The sequence below is a fragment of the Ochlerotatus camptorhynchus genome, unplaced genomic scaffold (genome assembly GCF_037179485.1).
Source record: "Ochlerotatus camptorhynchus isolate MF236.1 unplaced genomic scaffold, CSIRO-AGI_Acam_v1.1 ptg000022l, whole genome shotgun sequence".
NCBI lineage: Eukaryota > Metazoa > Arthropoda > Insecta > Diptera > Culicidae > Ochlerotatus > Ochlerotatus camptorhynchus.
In genome coordinates, this window is record NW_027040514.1 from 2736785 (window position 1) to 2755436 (window position 18652).

Below are 18652 nucleotides of genomic sequence, written 5' to 3' on the forward strand. Positions count from 1 at the left end.
GTAATCGCCCATTTCCGTTCTATCGATCAGCAAAGATCAATAATATCTATGATTTCACCGTGCACAAATCAATAATAGGTTTGTTCCGATACGTTAGTTCATTAGCTACAACTTAAATCCTATTAGAGCGCATTGTGTGAATATTTACGCTCATTGTTCTCAAAACAAAAGAAGCGCTCCTACCGAATCCCCTTTTTCTACCATCATCCGTAGGACGAAGAAAATCTAATGGCGTTTCAATGCATTTGGACGGAATTGAAACTCGTAGGACGAATTTAGAATCAAGAAGCAGTGTTAGATTAAAGACAATATCTCAACAATTTGTCACTCTTTATCAAATCCAACAGAACGTATGGAAAGGTGAATCAATTAAGAAGTCGTCTTTGAAAGAAATATTACATTTTTTGTTCAAACCCGTTCAAAAAAGACACGTAAAGCGCGGGTTGTGCTTAGTAGGACGGAAATTAGATCAAAAGCCCTACAGTTTTTTTTTTTTCAATATCAAAATTATTATTGCCTGCCCGCGCTCGAAATTCGGAGAAAATTTTTGCGAGGGACTTGTATCTTTTTGAGTACCTCATATTTTTGTAGCCTTCAAAATTCTAAACAATCATCTCTAAAGTTGCCTTATGCTTGATACTCTTTCGACTAATGTTTGCATTTTCTCACTGTTTTTGGCTACCCATCAATCGAGAAATAGTCTATGGCTCTTTCCGGTAATTCCTAGGGAAACGAGAAAAAAATTTTAAACATTATATATCTTCCGGAAATTATTATTCATTTCTAAACTTCCTGAAGTTTCGTCCAACTTTCCCTGGAATTTTCTTCCACCTTACCTTGGAAGCTTCTTCAGCCTTCGTTCGAATGATTCTTTCATCTTCTCTCGCCAGTTTTTTTTTTTTAACTTTCCCGGAGCTTCAAGGATGCTATCAGATTTTTATTGCGGATCCACACTAGCTGCAGGCATATTTAAGAAGTTCTGAAACTTAAGAAAAGCCCAGATTTTTGTGTAAGTTACGATAAATTAAAGACAATTTCATTAACTTCTGTTTAAATTCAAAGGCCCGAAAATTTCAGAAAAGTCCAGCGAACTCCACTGAACTAAAGGAAACATCATAAATATTTTGGAAACTTCACAAGTCCAAAGTAGTGCAGGAAAATTTAATGGTTTTCAGGAACTTTAGTGAAGCTCAGAGAACATCAGAACAGATGAATTAATTTCAATGAAATTGCTGAAACTATAAAGGAGTTCCGAGAAACTCAGGCGATTTCCGAAAACTTCAGCAATGTCCATGCAAATTTAGGAAACGTAAGGGAAAGGCGGCCTCCCCTAGCTCAGTCGGTAAAGGCGCAGCTACAAAGCAAGACCATGCTGGAGGTGGCTGGGTTCGATTCCCGGTCCAGTCTAGGAATTTTTCGGGTTGGAAAATTTCTCGACTTCCCTGGGCATAGAAGTATGATTGGACTTGCCACACAATTATACCAATGCAAAAATGGTACAGGCATCGAAAACTCTCAATTAATAACTGTGGAAGTGCATCTAGAACACTAAGTTGAGAGCACGCAGTAAGCTAATATGCGATATGCAATAAGCTTGAAATGCGAGGAAGAAGAAAGAGAAGGGAAGTTACATGAACATTAGATCATTGTGAGGACATTTTATGGGAAGTTCTATGGTTTCGAGAAGATCAGAGAACTTCAATGCTGATGTTACAATAAATTCAAGAAAATTGTGAAAGCACTTAGGCGATTTCTTAATCTTCAAGAAAGTCCAGAGACCTTCAACGATGATTTTCTAATTAACACACTTTCTGGTATTCTGATATTCTGATTTTTTGATTTTCTGATCGTCGGATTGTTCTGATTACCTGATTTTTGTTTTTTTTTTTCTAATTTTCTGAATTTCTGATTTTCTGATAAACTGATTTTCGGATTTAGTGTTTTTCTGATTTTCTGATGGTTTTGATAATCTGATTTGCTGATTTTCTGATTTTATTATTTTTCTGATTACCTAAATTTATGATTTTCAGATTTTCAGATAGTTTGATTTTTGTGATTAACTGAATGTCTGATTTTCTAATTAACAGATTTCCTTATTTTCTGATTTTCTGATTTTCTGATTTTTTTTAATTATTTATTTCTTGATTTTCTGGTTTTCAGATTTTAAGTTTTTCTGATTTCCTGATTTTCTGATTATCTGATTTTCAGAATTTTGGATTGTTTGATTTTCTGAATTTCTAATTTTATGATTTTCTAATTGTAAGTTGATTTGGTTTCCTGATTGCACTAGTTTACAAATAAAAGTTAAAAAAACATGAACTTTAAAAATTTACCTATGATCCTTATGTAACATCGTGCACTGAATCCAAAATTGTAGTCAAAGAAATCTCAGTGGGATAGTTTTCAAGTTACAGCTAAAAAAAAGATATTTCACTTTAAAAAAAAGTTTGTTTTCTAAAATAATAATAACTCCGGCTGTGATAAAATGAAATCAAGTATTTTAACACCATATTAAATGTGAGAAAATTTGCGTTTGATTTATTGCAAATAACTTTTCAGTTAGATAAGTGATATTATAGTAAATTAATAGCTTGTTCCTTTATTTTTTTCATGTTAAAAAAAATGATTTCAGCTAAGTTTTTAAGGAAGGTAAATATTTGTTGTAGTGGCTGTGCCACAATCCCACTAATCTTACTTAAATATTATGTGCAACTGATCAAACGAAATTTTTCGAGCCTTTAATTTGGCGTTAAAATAATTGATATATCTTTATTACAGCCGGAGATATTTGTATTTTAGTAAACAAACTTTTTTTGATTAAAATTTCATTTTTTAGTTTTATTTAGAAAACTATTCTCCTGAGATTTTTTTTCTGATTACAGTTTTGGATTCAGCACAAGATTTTACATGGGAAATGACCGCATAAAGTTCAAATATGCTGTAAACTAGTGTTATCTGATTCTGAATACCTAAACTTTTAACTTTCTGATTTTCAGATAGTCTGGCTGGGGGCTGTTCCTTACCAGAATGGCTGATTATATGATTTTGTTATTTTCTGATTTCCTGATTTCCTGATTTCTTGATTTCCTGATTTCCTGATTTCTTGATTTCCTGATTTCCTGATTTCCTGATTTCCTGATTTCCTGATTTCCTGATTTCATGATTTCTTGATTTTCTTCTTTTCTAATTTTCTAATTTTCTGATTTCCTGATTTTCTGCTATCCTGATTTCCTGATTTCCTGATTTCCTGATTTCCTGATTTCCTGATTTCCTGATTTCCTGATTTCCTGATTTCCTGATTTCCTGATTTCCTGATTTCCTGATTTCCTGATTTCCTGATTTCCTGATTTCCTGATTTCCTGATTTCCTGATTTCCTGATTTCCTGATTTCCTGATTTCCTGATTTCCTGATTTCCTGATTCTGATTTCCTAATTCCTTGATTTCCTTATTTCCTGATTTCCTGATTTCCTGATTTTCCGATTTCATGATTTACTGATTTCCTGATTTCCTGATTTCCTGATTTTCTGATTTTCTGATTTTCTGATTTTCTGATTTCCTGATTTCCTGATTTCCTGATTTTCTGATTTCCTGATTTTCTGATTTCCTGATTTCCTGATTTCCTGATTTCCTGATTTCCTGATTTTCTGATTTCCTGATTTCCTGATTTCGTGATTTCCTGATTTCCTGATTTCCTGATTTCCTGATTTCCTGATTTCCTGATTTCCTGATTTCCTGATTTCCTGATTTCATGATTTCTTGATTTTCTTCTTTTCTAATTTTCTAATTTTCTGATTTCCTGATTTTCTGCTATCCTGATTTCCTGATTTCCTGATTTCCTGATTTCCTGATTTCCTGATTTCCTGATTTCCTGATTTCCTGATTTCCTGATTTCCTGATTTCCTGATTTCCTGATTTCCTGATTTCCTGATTTCCTGATTTCCTGATTTCCTGATTTCCTGATTTCCTGATTTCCTGATTTCCTGATTTCCTGATTTCCTGATTTCCTGATTTCCTGATTTCCTGATTTCCTGATTCTGATTTCCTAATTCCTTGATTTCCTTATTTCCTGATTTCCTGATTTCCTGATTTTCCGATTTCATGATTTACTGATTTCCTGATTTCCTGATTTTCTGATTTTCTGATTTTCTGATTTTCTGATTTCCTGATTTCCTGATTTCCTGATTTCCTGATTTCCTTATTTTCTGATTTCCTGATTTCCTGATTTCCTGATTTCCTGATTTCCTGTGATTTCCTGATTTCCTGATTTCCTGATTTCCTGATTTCCTGATTTCCTGATTTCCTGATTTCCTGATTTCCTGATTTCCTGATTTCCTGATTTCCTGATTTCCTGATTTCCTGATTTCCTGATTTCCTGATTTCCTGATTTCCTGATTTCCTGATTTCCTGATTTCCTGATTTCCTGATTTCCTGATTTCCTGATTTCCTGATTATTTGATTTTTTGATTTTCTGATTTCCTTATTTCCTGATTTCCTGATTTCCTGATTTTCTGATTTCCTGCATTCCTGATTTCCTGATTTCCTGATTTCCTGATTTCCTGATTTCCTGATTTCCTGATTTCCTGCATTCCTGATTTCTTGATTTCCTGATTTCCTGATTTCCTGATTTCCTGATTTCCTGATTTCCTGCTTTGCTGATTTCCTGATTTCCTGAATTCCTGATTTCCTGATTTCCTGATTTCCTGATTTCCTGATTTCCTGATTTTCTGATTTCCTGATTTCCTGATTTCCTGATTTCCTGATTTCCTGATTTCCTGATTTCCTGATTTCCTGATTTCCTGATTTCTAATTGTTCTGAAGTTCTAATTGATCTTGCCATTATAAATGAAAATGTTCATGCTATGGGACGGCATAAGCTAACACTTCAAACTTGGAGATTAGTACTCAGTAAAAGGTGTTGAACCACTCAAAGATATTTTTTTAACTAGTCCGTTTATTTGGAAAGCTCAATCGCGTTAGCTTTACGGAGCCGTTAGTTCATTGTTCTTTGTTACAAAATTCACTTAATTCTATGTCTAGTAGGAGTTGGGCCGAATATTCACGGCTTACCGGAGGTTAGAGAGGTACATTGTCGAAGGATAGGATCAGGGGAGGAGCTTGGGGGTGAGGTTTCGTTGTCTCATCAGAGCGTTGTCGCCAGTATGAACGGTAGTGTGGTTCTAATTTCGTCTGGAGTTCGACCGGCTATGGTGACCAGTGGACGACGATGAGACTCATCGAGACAGGGGGACAAGACAAACAAAAACTAATAAAGAGAGACAAAAGACAAAGAAATTAAATTCTTATACTAGACATTTGAAGAAATACATAAATCGACTGCAAATAGCAGAGATCGCGAGTTCCCAACAAGTCTTTGATAGGAACATAAGGTTGTCTTCCTTGGGCCTCAAGGGTATTCAAAAGTCGCTTTCTGGTGGCGTAATTATCCGTACATTGCCAAACTGCGTGATCAATGTCATCGTAACCGTTTCCACACCGACAGATGTTGCTGTCCACGAGGTTTATTCTATTGAGATGAGCATCTAGCGAGTAGTGGTTGGACATAAGTCTACTCATCACAGTCGTGACTTCACTTAAGTCCAAGCCTTTAAACCACGTTCTCGAAGAAACATTAGGAATAATTGAATGTAACCACCGTCCAAGATTTCTATTGTCCCAAATCGGTTTGCCAGCTCGAAAGTGTACTCTGACTCACCTTAATATTGTACATGTGAAATATAGCGCTTTCTTATCAGAACAAACACACCAAAAATCAGAGATGGCCCATTTTTTAATTATTTGATTAATAAATTATCGATTATTTTTGTGTGTCATTTTTCCACCTATGAGAATGCAGAACATGTTTGAAACGATGGGTGATAGTCATCTAGAGAAGTTGATGCTTACGTAATGCATAATATAATCGACTAAAATAGTTCATTCTTCAGTTCATTCATCGATTAATCCATTATTCGAATAAAAATCGGACACCGCTAGATGAATGGGAAACATCATATTGACAATTTGAAATATAAGGGCCGTTCATAAATAATGAGACTATTTGAAAGGGACGTGAGCTAACCACAAATTACGTCGCCACGAAAACGAAAAAAAAACGAAACCTGACCAGTTGGTTTTACTTATGAAAAATGTGAAGGATTTTTGGCGTATATTTCTGAAAAAAAAAACTTTACAAATCAATACATCAATATATCCAAAAGTACCACGCGTAATATTCAATCAAAATATCCGATTCACTAATAGCTAAAGCTCCCGCATTGGCATCGGCGGCAGCAGTGGAACCCGCATTTATAGCTCCACTGTCTAAACGGATGGCATACGGAATCCACTTCCGGATGTTGGCATTCTTCACCATGTAAAGCTTGAGATTCATCACTAGGCACTCGGAAGCGATTTTCGCTGCTTGCGCGCACTTGTCACAGCTCCCTTCGGCCTGCACTGCCGCCACGCACTGTGTCACATTGGCACGCCATTCGGCCTCGTTCTCACCGTATCCATTGCATTGAACCGATAGCCGCATCAAATCCGGGCCTGATTCGTCGCTGTACAAGGCCTGCTGGATGAGTAGACACCGCAGCAGACAGTCTCCTTCCGGAATGCTTTGCATACCATTCTGCACCACTTGATCCAGCTTGTCCGAGACACCCAGCATTGCCGCACATTTTTTTAGGATACACACTTGCTGGATATCCGTGAAGGGCACATATTTTAGACCCGTGACGTCCAGTTGACCGTAGTTGTTCAGATAGCAATCGACTGATGCCTGTGCACGTTTGCAACTGTCCCTTCGGGAGACCGTGGAGATGACTTCCTTCAAACACTGTTTGGTACGGTTACGGGAGCAGGGATTCTGCAGCTCTTGGGTGTAGAAACGCCCGGTCGAATCCGATAGAAGCCCAGTGGTGTCATTCCAGATGCGGTTCACTAGCGCTACGCAGCGGGTGTCGCATTGCTGCCGGAGGCCATCGGTTGACAGATACTGGTTGCATTCGCCGTATGAGGATTGAATACTTTTGAACTTAGCACTGTGTTCACCAACTGATGAGACTACATCGCTGATGATGGCAACGGAAACGGCTGTGAGTGTGAAAAGACAGGAGTACAATGGCATCGAAACTGGGTGACCGCATGGGTGCTTGAGAGTAGACTTTATGAGACTGCCGTTGGTTTGGAGCTGGATTTAAGTAGCCTAGACTGAGGGGCTATGCGATTAGACCGCAGTAACGTGAGTAAGTTTGCTAAATTGAAGCACGCGTTGGATGATAGCAAGTGCTAGATTAGACGAGATTGTAGAATTTCAACTCAACCTTGTTCCCAACTGAATAATAACCGTTTTTTTTTTGTCGGCGAATGAGGAAAGTAGGGGAAATGACGGCTTCGGCACTTCTTTACCTATTATCGTTAGGCATTGTTTTACAAAAAATTAGATTGGGTCTGTTTGTTTTCTGTCAAACGTCAGTGAGTACGTTTGTGTTTGTAACCTGGTTCGGTTTGAAGTTCGCTCCGACAATAAGCTCGGGTTCATACGGGTTGGAACTGGTTCCAACCTGGATAATAAACAAATTCGCTATAAGAACCCCCTGACGATAATAGGTAACGAAGTGCCGAAGTCGTAATTTTTCCTATGTCAAGCTGAACATTGCATTAGGTCCTAAGTAACATTGACAGATTCTCTTCAATACATCAATATATCCAAAAGTACCACGCGTAATATTCAATCAAAATATCCGATTCACTAATAGCTAAAGCTCCCGCATTGGCATCGGCGGCAGCAGTGGAACCCGCATTTATAGCTCCACTGTCTAAACGGATGGCATACGGAATCCACTTCCGGATGTTGGCATTCTTCACCATGTAAAGCTTGAGATTCATCACTAGGCACTCGGAAGCGATTTTCGCTGCTTGCGCGCACTTGTCACAGCTCCCTTCGGCCTGCACTGCCGCCACGCACTGTGTCACATTGGCACGCCATTCGGCCTCGTTCTCACCGTATCCATTGCATTGAACCGATAGCCGCATCAAATCCGGGCCTGATTCGTCGCTGTACAAGGCCTGCTGGATGAGTAGACACCGCAGCAGACAGTCTCCTTCCGGAATGCTTTGCATACCATTCTGCACCACTTGATCCAGCTTGTCCGAGACACCCAGCATTGCCGCACATTTTTTTAGGATACACACTTGCTGGATATCCGTGAAGGGCACATATTTTAGACCCGTGACGTCCAGTTGACCGTAGTTGTTCAGATAGCAATCGACTGATGCCTGTGCACGTTTGCAACTGTCCCTTCGGGAGACCGTGGAGATGACTTCCTTCAAACACTGTTTGGTACGGTTACGGGAGCAGGGATTCTGCAGCTCTTGGGTGTAGAAACGCCCGGTCGAATCCGATAGAAGCCCAGTGGTGTCATTCCAGATGCGGTTCACTAGCGCTACGCAGCGGGTGTCGCATTGCTGCCGGAGGCCATCGGTTGACAGATACTGGTTGCATTCGCCGTATGAGGATTGAATACTTTTGAACTTAGCACTGTGTTCACCAACTGATGAGACTACATCGCTGATGATGGCAACGGAAACGGCTGTGAGTGTGAAAAGACAGGAGTACAATGGCATCGAAACTGGGTGACCGCATGGGTGCTTGAGAGTAGACTTTATGAGACTGCCGTTGGTTTGGAGCTGGATTTAAGTAGCCTAGACTGAGGGGCTATGCGATTAGACCGCAGTAACGTGAGTAAGTTTGCTAAATTGAAGCACGCGTTGGATGATAGCAAGTGCTAGATTAGACGAGATTGTAGAATTTCAACTCAACCTTGTTCCCAACTGAATAATAACCGTTTTTTTTTTGTCGGCGAATGAGGAAAGTAGGGGAAATGACGGCTTCGGCACTTCTTTACCTATTATCGTTAGGCATTGTTTTACAAAAAATTAGATTGGGTCTGTTTGTTTTCTGTCAAACGTCAGTGAGTACGTTTGTGTTTGTAACCTGGTTCGGTTTGAAGTTCGCTCCGACAATAAGCTCGGGTTCATACGGGTTGGAACTGGTTCCAACCTGGATAATAAACAAATTCGCTATAAGAACCCCCTGACGATAATAGGTAACGAAGTGCCGAAGTCGTAATTTTTCCTATGTCAAGCTGAACATTGCATTAGGTCCTAAGTAACATTGACAGATTCTCTTCGTCGACTTTCTCTTTGCATCCTCACGGCAATGTAAAGACATTACCAGGTATTTTTAGGCACACAGATGAATAAAAGAAGCTTTTATCTAGCATATAATATGACCAACACATCAAGAAACGGTTCTGTGATCAAGCTATTAACGAAAAAGAAAGTCGACGAAGAGAATCGATCAATGTTACTTAGGACCTAATGCAATGTTCAGCTTGATGTGAGTTTTAAATTGAAGCTTCTTTGTTGTCTGAAAAGATAGCCAGATGAACATTTTAAAAGGTCCTATCTGCATCGATCGACCCTCTTCATCGACTTTCTCTTTCGTTAATAAATCAGCTTCAAAAACATTCCCTGTTGTGTTTGACATTTTGGACGCTAGATTAGTTCCTTCGTTTTGCAACTATGTGGCCTATTTTTTATAGAACAACTTGAATTACTCTTCACAGTTTTTAAGCGTCAACATGTGCGTCATAAACAGATCTAAAATTTATTAGAAAACGACTTTTTCATAAAATTAAAATAAGAAAGTTAGAGTAAAACTGCGGCCGGCGACGGCACAACGCTTGATGTAGCAAAGTAGTAAAATAACGTTTATTTCTGTTGATTATGATTGTACATTGATTTGACATTTCAATAGATTAGCCTCTTCAGAGGCTCTTCAGATTTGTTTAATTGAATATTCTAATATAATGTATGCGTTTATCATCTAGTTTACAGAATGGGGGGGGGGGGGTGTTTCGCTTCAATTGAAAAATTTGATAACCTACCTAACTACGCGTATAACTTAACAGGTGTCTCTGAACCTTTCCAAGAAGGCCGTTCTTCGCTCTTCCAGAGACTGGAGACCAGCCAGGCGGCAGACCTCAGAATATTGCGTCCGTGGAGGACTGTTTAGGATCATCCTAAGGCTCTTGTTCTGGATCCTTTGGAGTTTAAGGTGATGGAAGTTGGCGCAACTCCCACAGATTTGCATACCGTACTCAATTACGGGAAGGATGATTTGCTTGTAGACAGCAAGCTTATTTTTCAGGGACAGGGTAGACCTCCTGTTGATAAGGGGATACAATGATCTTATCAAGATGTACCATTTGGTTTTCGTTCTGTCAACGCGCTCCCTGAAAAGCAGCCCCCTGTCAAGAGCCAGTCCGAGGTAAACTACCTCTTTGGACCATTCCACCAGGCAAATTTTGTTATTCTCAGACGGAACAAGTCTGGGAGATTTAGAGTGTGGAAAGATGATGACCTGGGTCTTCACCACGTTGATACGGATCTTCCAGCTGTATGCCAAAAAGAAATGTATGCCCTTTTCACATATGGCTCTTGAAACGACCTTTGCTGGAGGTAGTTACGGGTGATTTTAACCAGATGTAATGGGAAATTGAAGTTACAAAGCTTGTACACAAGTCCGTCGTGCCAGACGTTGCCAAACGCCTTTTCAACGTCTAGCAAGGCCATGGCTGTGGACTTGGATACAGCTTTGTTACTTCGGATGCTATTCATCACCCGTACTAGCTGGGGGAGTGCCCCTTCCTGAACCCGAAGTGTTCCGATAGAAGAATGTTGAACAATTTGGTCAGCACTGAAAGGTCTATAGCTTGAAGGCAATGTTGGATCCTTACCGGGTTTGTGGATTGGTATGATTTTTGCTACCTCCCAGACGCTTGGAAAGTAGTGCAGTTCCAAGCATCTGTTGAAGATAGCGGTTATAAGAGATTGCACTTTCATGCTGAGTCTCTTCAAGATCAAGTTGAATATACCGTCAAACCCGGGAGTCATCGGGAACGGGTTTGGGATGAGTTTTCAGAACCTTGGCTACCTTCCATACGCCCGAAACTTTCATTTCGGAGTGAGTCCATTCTGGAAGCAATCTGCAAACTGAGCACCGGTCATGTTGACGAAGATTTCCATCAGTTCATCTGCTGAGAACAGATCGGGATGATTTTTTTTAGCTGTTGGTGGTCTTGCTGGCACTGCGTTACGTCATGATGGCCGCCACGGCATGGCTCCCACCGTACGGTTATGGAGTAGATCGAGCGGATGGCTTGCAGCACATTAAGCGTCACCGTCCCTTTCTGGGAGTGCACCAGGAAAAGACAATCCGGGTACGTCTTCACGCTTTCGTCTCTCCTCGTCATCTGGAAGACAGCGATTGGGACCAGCTTGATTTCGGCTTCGATCATCTTTGGGGTTAAAGTTTGGTAAGCCCCTGATGACTACCTTGAAGGGCTTCTCACCGGGGATGTCATGTGTGAAATATTCCGCCTTGGAATCCTTCAGGTGTTTCACGGCCACTTCATACTCCGCTTTTGTACGGAGCATCACTTAGGAGCCGATCCTGCTTAGCTTGTACTCAGCTGCAACGCCCAGCGATGTGAAATCGCCAATGAGCATGTTGAGTGGCACTTTCTTCACCACCAGTGCGGGAAGCTTCATTTTTGCCGCACTCGGGCCGGCAAAATTCTCGTTGTTAACGGCGTCGCCGAAATCACCGCACCATCGGACTGGCCTTGATTTTTCTTCCTCTTCTTGGTCTGTTTCACCGTAACGGAGGTCGTATTCCCAACATCGGTGGGAAGAGTAGCGTACCTATTCGAAATAGGTACACTCGAGCTACCCTCACCATTGGTCTTCTTTTCCGTTTTCTCTCGGAGTCTGCTCCGGGAGCGCTGCCGTCCCATCACACAATGTGACCGACACAACTCACGACGCGAATAAACGCGTAACGAACTGTAAACTTATCGAACAACTCGACAGAGCGAGCAAAGACCGAACTGAACTGCATGATGAACAAGCAGAGAATCAAGATCGAACAAATTACTAACTACTAACTACTAACTAACTAAAATTATGTAAATTTCTGTTTGTTGATGATTGTACATTGATTTAACAGTTTATTTGATTAGCCTACTTAGTTCTTCATCTTTGTTTCATTGGATATTCTAATTTAATATTTTCGTTTTTCAACTACGAGTATAACTTAACCTAACTACGAGTATAACTTAACCTAACGTGCTAGATCACGTATGATCTGATGAGTTGATCTCAGACGTGTCTCTGAACCTTTCCAAGATAAAAACTCTTTCCTTTCTTCTAATGTCTGAATTCCAGCCAGGAGGTGGATCTCAGAATTTCTCAGTATTTCTAGTCCGCAGGGGACTGTTGCTAAGGACCATGCTAAGGATCTTGTTTTGGATCCTTTGGAGTTTAAGGTGATGGCATCTTGCGCAACTCTCCCAGATTGGCATACCGTATTCTATGACGGGAAGGATGATTGGCTTGTAGACAGCAAGCTTATTTTTCAGGGATAGAGTAGACCTCCTGTTGATGAATGGATACAGTGATCTTATCAAGATGTTATACTTGGTTTTCGTTTTATCAACGTGCTCTCTGAAAATCAGCTTGCTGTCTACTACCTCTTTCAACCATTCCACCACTGTGCCGTTCAGGCAGATCTTGTTATTCTCCGACGGAACAAGTCTGGGAGATTTAGAGTGTGGAAAGATAATGACCTGGGTCTTTGCCGCGTTGATACGGATCTTCCAGCTGTTGAAGTATTCAGACAGGACGTCTAGGCCTCTCTGAAGTTTGGCAGTCAGAGCTCCGATGACCCTACTGTTGTGACGGCCGAGAATTAATTACACAACATTTAACGAGTATTTAATTGTGTTTATTCAATATAATAATGATGGAGTTTGTCTCGTGGGTTTTCTTCACTCTCTCGCCTGTTTGAGCTTCTTCTTTCTACTCCGCGAATCGAATGACATGACAAAAAGCAAGGTGTTTAAATATAAGGTGAAGTGATACACTCAAAGAAATAGCAATATTACAACACCTCTCCCTCTCGTAATAAATGCAAGTATGACGTCTATAAATCAAGCTTCTGATGTGGTTTGATTGAACGACTTGAGCGCCTTAAGGGCATGCTACTACTATTACCTTCAACAGTTTGATGGTCATCTGATTGAAAAGGTATTACTTCTGGATAGAGTTGACTGGTGTAGCTGAATGTTGAACCGCAATTACCGGTGTGGTACCTACAATTTCTTCTTCCGATACTACAGACCTTGCAGGAGAGTTCATCGAAGCAGACGATTCAGTTACCGGCATATACCATTCAACGACTACCTCGTTTCTAACGGTATCCAACGATTTTCCTTGTAGATTGGCTACAACTCCAGCAATATGATCAATGTGGCGTTCCCAGATTCTGCCATCGTTCAGACGAACGCAGTAACGTAACTTCCCAACCTTCTCGACAATTTTCCCAAACTTCCATTTATCGTTGGACAAAAAGTCTGTGACACGCACCGAATCACCATCATGGAACTGACGAACGACGTAATTCTTGTTTCCTTTTGACTCATTCTTTGGCAACAGCAAATCCAATCTCGATCGTAGTTGGCGACCGAACACAAGCATCGAAGGTGACTTACCGGTGGCCGGATGAATCATTTTCCGGTAGGTCAATAAAATGTTTGACAGCTCCAAATTCATCTCCGCCTTTGAACACTTCAATGCCTTCAGCTTATGTTTGATCGTTTGAACGTAACGTTCCGCTTGTCCGTTTGTTGCAGGGTGGTATGGTGTGCCCATCTTGTGGGTAACGCCGTTCATTTGTAAAAACCGCTGAAATGTTGCTGCAGTGAATTGAACTCCGTGGTCACTCACCAGTAGCGACGGTATGCCGTACGTAGCAAAAATGTCTCGAAACATGTTGATAGTGTTTTCAGCAGTTATAGACTTACAAATCATCACGATTGGCCACTTGCTGTACGCGTCCACGTAGATGAAGAAATACGTATCCAAGTATGGCCCAGCGAAGTCAACGTGGACCCTTTGAAACGGCTCCGTTGGTGGCTCTCAGCAATGTAATGTCATCTTGGCTGGTTCAGCTCGCACTGCCTGACAGTCTGCACAGTTTGCAATCATCTCTTCTATTTCCCGGTCAATTCCAACCCACCAGCAGTAGCCTCTAGCCAATGATTTGGTACGTGTGTTACCGAAGTGAGCGCTATGAAGTTCTTCAAGCACTCGTCTTCTGAGGTTTGGTGGGACGTAGACACGAATTCCTCGTAGCAAACAACCATTCTGGAGAGAAAATTCATTTTGATCCACTCCGAACCGGTCCTTTGGTTCAACAGTTTGTCCGTATTTGAGGCCTTGGATTAGGACCCGCAGTGATGACTCTTCGGAAGTAGCTTGGGCTAACTCAGCAGCAGTTAGTGGCAATGTGTCAATCTGATTCATCTCAATGACATCAGTCTCTTCGATTGTATCCTCCGCACCCGTATTGCCTAACGGAATGCGAGAAAATGCATCAGCATTAGCGTTATTGGTTGATTTACGAAATCGGATCTCATAGTCAAAAGATTGTAAATACGTTGCGTAATGTTGCATCCGTAAAGCTGACATCACGGGCAGACCCTTGTGCTCTCCGAATATCTTTGTTATCGCCTGGTTGTCCGAGATAAGAGTAAACTTCCGGCCGTATAGGTACTGAAAATACTTCTTCACACCAAAGATGATAGAGTACGCTTCTTTGTTTGTTGTACGATTCAAAGTTTTTGATGCAAACTGTATGGGTCGTTCCGATCCGTCTGGCATAATATGGCTCAATACTGCCCCCACTCCGTAGGGAGACGCATCCGTGGCAAGAATCAGGGGAAGCTCTGGTGAGTAATAAACCAGGCAGTTACCGGACTGTATGAGTTCCTTGAGCTTCAAAAACGATTGCTCACATTCTTTGTTTCAGTTGAACGGTACATCGTTTCTAAGTAAATTATTCAAGGGATGCAACACTGTACTTAGGTTCTTAAAGAACCGGCCATAATAATTGACCAATCCAATGAATGATCTTACCTCATCTCTGTTCTTTGGATGCGGCATACCTTGAACAGCATCCACTTTCTCTCGAAGTTTGTGAATTCCCTCCTTGTCAATTAAGTACCCACAGTACTCAATCTGGTCTGCAAAAAAACGCCGTTGTCTTTGTTCACGCTGATTCCACATTTGTCCAACCACTGGAGAACTTCTTCTAGCCGAACCAGGTGTGTTTTATCGTCGGAAGCAGTAATCTTAATATCGTCCAGGAATACCCCTACGCCATCAATTCCCTGTAGTATGGCCTCCACCTGCCTTTGCCAGATTGCAGGGGCGGATGCCACACCGTACATCAACCGGTTCGGACGGTACAGGCCACGATGTGTACTTAAAGTAAGAATTTCCCTATCCTCTGGAGCCACCTCCATCTGCAAGTATGCCTGGACGAGATCGATTTTAGTAAATTTCTGTCCACCAGCAAGTGAAGCAAATAACTCGTCGACTGTGGGAAGTGGATGCTTATCCACCACCAAGCTCAGGTTCACTGTTTGCTTATAGTCTTTTTTACTGGTACTATTGGTGTGGCCCAGTTGCTTTGGTTCACTTTTGTCAGCACTCCTTCCGCAACCAGCTTATCCAATTCCGTTTCCACGATCTTTTGCAGACTGAACGGTATTTTTCGCGCTTTAAGGTACACTGGTTTAGCATTCTCCTTCAACGGCCATTTAGCTTGGACACTCGATATTTTTCCGATTTTATCTTCGAAGACTTTTGGATATTTATCTTATCCAGTACTTTTCCCAACGCAGCATTCTGACAGGACCTCGTAGCAGCGAGTACATTCACCACATTCGGGTTTTGAAGCACTGTATTCCAGTCAACTGGCAATTCTTTCAACCATTCGCGACCGAGTAAGGGATGTTTATCCGATTTCGCGACGTACAACGGCAGCTCCACCGATTGGTGCTGAACTTCCACAACCATATCAAGCACTCCCAGCACAGGTATGCTGGTGCCACAGTAGCTCACGAGGCTCAAATCACTTTTCCGTAAACACACATTTGAAAAGTATTTGTCCCGAAACCACTCATTGATTATGCTGACCGGCGATCCCGTATCGACTTCAAACTTCATGTACACTTTGTTTACGCGTACTTGGAACCAAAACTTTTCGTTTCCCGACGTTTTATCCACGACGCACACTTCCTGCACTTTTACCTCATCGTTGTTATCAGCATTCGCGGTGTGATCAACATAATTGGATTGAGCCGATTTATTTTTATACGCGGATTGGCCCGATTTCGCTTTCTGCATGCACACCCTGGCGAGGTGTCCAGTTTGCTTGCAAAACAAACACTCCGTGTCTTTGTGTTTACACACGATCGCCAGGTGCGACTTTGCTCCACATCGATAGCAACTTTTTTTCCGAATCATTAGCGCTGTCTTTATGCACTTTCTTCTTTTCCGGTTGACGGTGAACTACATGAACATCACTCCTGACAAATTGTCCTTCAATTTCAGCTCCTCCTTTGCGGGACAGCTCCATGCCTACAGCAATGTCTCGAGCATCCTGTAGAGTAAGATTCCGCTTTTCGAGCAACCGGCTGCGAATATCATTCCTCTTGATTCCAAAAACCAGCTGATTTCGTAGGGCCTTCTCGAGATACTGATCGAAATTACATGTGATGGCTATTCTACGCAAGGCCACCAAGTATTCATCTACTGTCTCCTCCGCCGAAACCGCGTCTTTATCACCTTGGCGCCGACAATTGAAACGGTAGTTTTCGGAAATTTCCAACCGCTGCGGGTTGTAATAGGCTTCCAGCAATTGCACAATCTCCTGGAAAGTTTTCGTTCGTGGGGATGCAGGTGCAAGTTTGTCGCAAATGACATCATAAGACTCCGGTCCCATATGATGCAGCAATAAATTCCTTCGCATCTCTACATCCGCAACCCCGTAGATAGAAAGAGCTGTTTCCAACCGTTCCACCCAACGTGGCGCAGCTGCAGCAGCAGCACCAGCAGCTGGACCCAGCATCTTTTCCTTGCGACAACTTTTGCACTTTCCCAGTTATTCCCGTCAATCCTCGTCACCAGAACTGTTGTGACGGCCGAGAATTAATTACACAACAGTTAACGAGTATTTAATTGTGTTTATTCAATATAATAATGATGGAGTTTGTCTCGTGGGTTTTCTTCACTCTCTCGCCTGTTTGAGCTTCTTCTTTCTACTCCGCGAACCGAATGACATGACAAAAAGCAAGGTGTTTAAATATAAGGTGAAGTGATACACTCAAAGAAATAGCAATGTTACAACACCTACCCTTGTAGACGATGGATGTGTCATCTGCGAACAGAGACAACGATCCACAATCAGGGAGAGCCGGCATATCGGAGGTGAACAGGTTGAATAGGATGGGGCAAAGATGCTTCCTTGTGGAACCCCGGCACCGATGTTGAAAGCATCCGATGTGATGCCATTCAGAGAGACTCGGAACGTCCTGTCCGATAGATAGTTGTTTATTATCTTCACTAGGAAGATTGGAAGACCGTACTGCTGCAATTTGAACACCAGGCCATCATGCCAGGCATTGTCGAATGCTTTTTCAACGTCCAACAACGCCATGGCAGATGTTTTCGAAACAGACTTGTTCCGTCTGAGAATGTTTGTTACTCGAGTCAGCTGGTGGACGGTTGAACGACCTTTCCGAAAACCAAACTGTTCCTCGAGTAAGATGTTGTTTTCTTCTATGCCGGTGGTAGACTGCTCTTTCGAACAGTTTTGATAACCCTGACTTACAACACGAGGGGAAGTAGCCAAGTCGGAGGCACAGATTAAAAATCAGTGCCAGATGGTTGTAGAATCTAGAACTCAAGTGTTTGAGTTCCAGATTCAGGATGTTGTCGAAACCTGGTGTCTTTTTTTTTTCCTTGATTTGTTTTCCGTCGATCTTGTTTTCCGTGCTGAGCACCAATGCACAGTGGTACAGAATGCAGATTTAGGTGGAATGATATGTTTTGAGTCTGAAATTGAAACTTTAGACTAAAAGTCTCTTCTACAAAGTTGTTCCTTATAGTTAGGCCCTCATTTTTATGACAATGAATTCTAGGGTGGTTCCTATTATCATTAAAATCAAATATCTAACTTTTTTGTTTGAATAAATTTAAGTATACATTCTTCGGCAAAGTTATAGCTGAGCTAATTTCAAGCAACTATGTTGAAAATAACTTTTTTGTATCTCTTAAATTGGCCGATTTAGAGCTATTTTCTTGAATTGAGTTAGGGTGACTCTTAAAAAAACAGTTTTTTTGCTCTATTTTTCTTATTTCGAATTTCTCAGCAAAGGTGTCTTCAGATAACTTTTAGATCTTAAGAAGGCGCAAATTTTTGCTGCACAAAGTTTGTCAATATCTTTCGCCGATCAAGAGTTATTGACGTTTTTATACTAAAAATATGCACTTTTCAAATGTTAATATCTCTGGTTGGGGCAAACAAAAAAAAAGTTTTTTTGCAGCATTTGAAAGGGCGTATGTTATTCTCAATAATATGAAAAAATTAGAGGTATGTTATTTTTTTAAATTTGTATAAAATCAATTTGAATTTATTCATATTTTTTACTATATTTGAGTATATCTTTTTTATTA

The 18652-nt window shown here is 41.1% G+C and overlaps 2 protein-coding genes across 2 annotated transcripts; both read right to left on the reverse strand.

Moving 5' to 3' along the window:
• Positions 1-7702: 7702 nt before the first annotated feature.
• LOC135704646 (general odorant-binding protein 45-like) lies at positions 7703-8629 on the reverse strand. Its single transcript, XM_065226131.1, has one exon. The coding sequence runs from the start codon at positions 8627-8629 to the stop codon at positions 7703-7705; it is 927 nt and encodes a 308-aa protein (XP_065082203.1).
• Positions 8630-16379: 7750 nt separating this feature from the next.
• LOC135704655 (uncharacterized) lies at positions 16380-17045 on the reverse strand. Its single transcript, XM_065226143.1, has one exon. The coding sequence runs from the start codon at positions 17043-17045 to the stop codon at positions 16380-16382; it is 666 nt and encodes a 221-aa protein (XP_065082215.1).
• Between the last annotated feature and the right edge of the window lie 1607 nt (positions 17046-18652).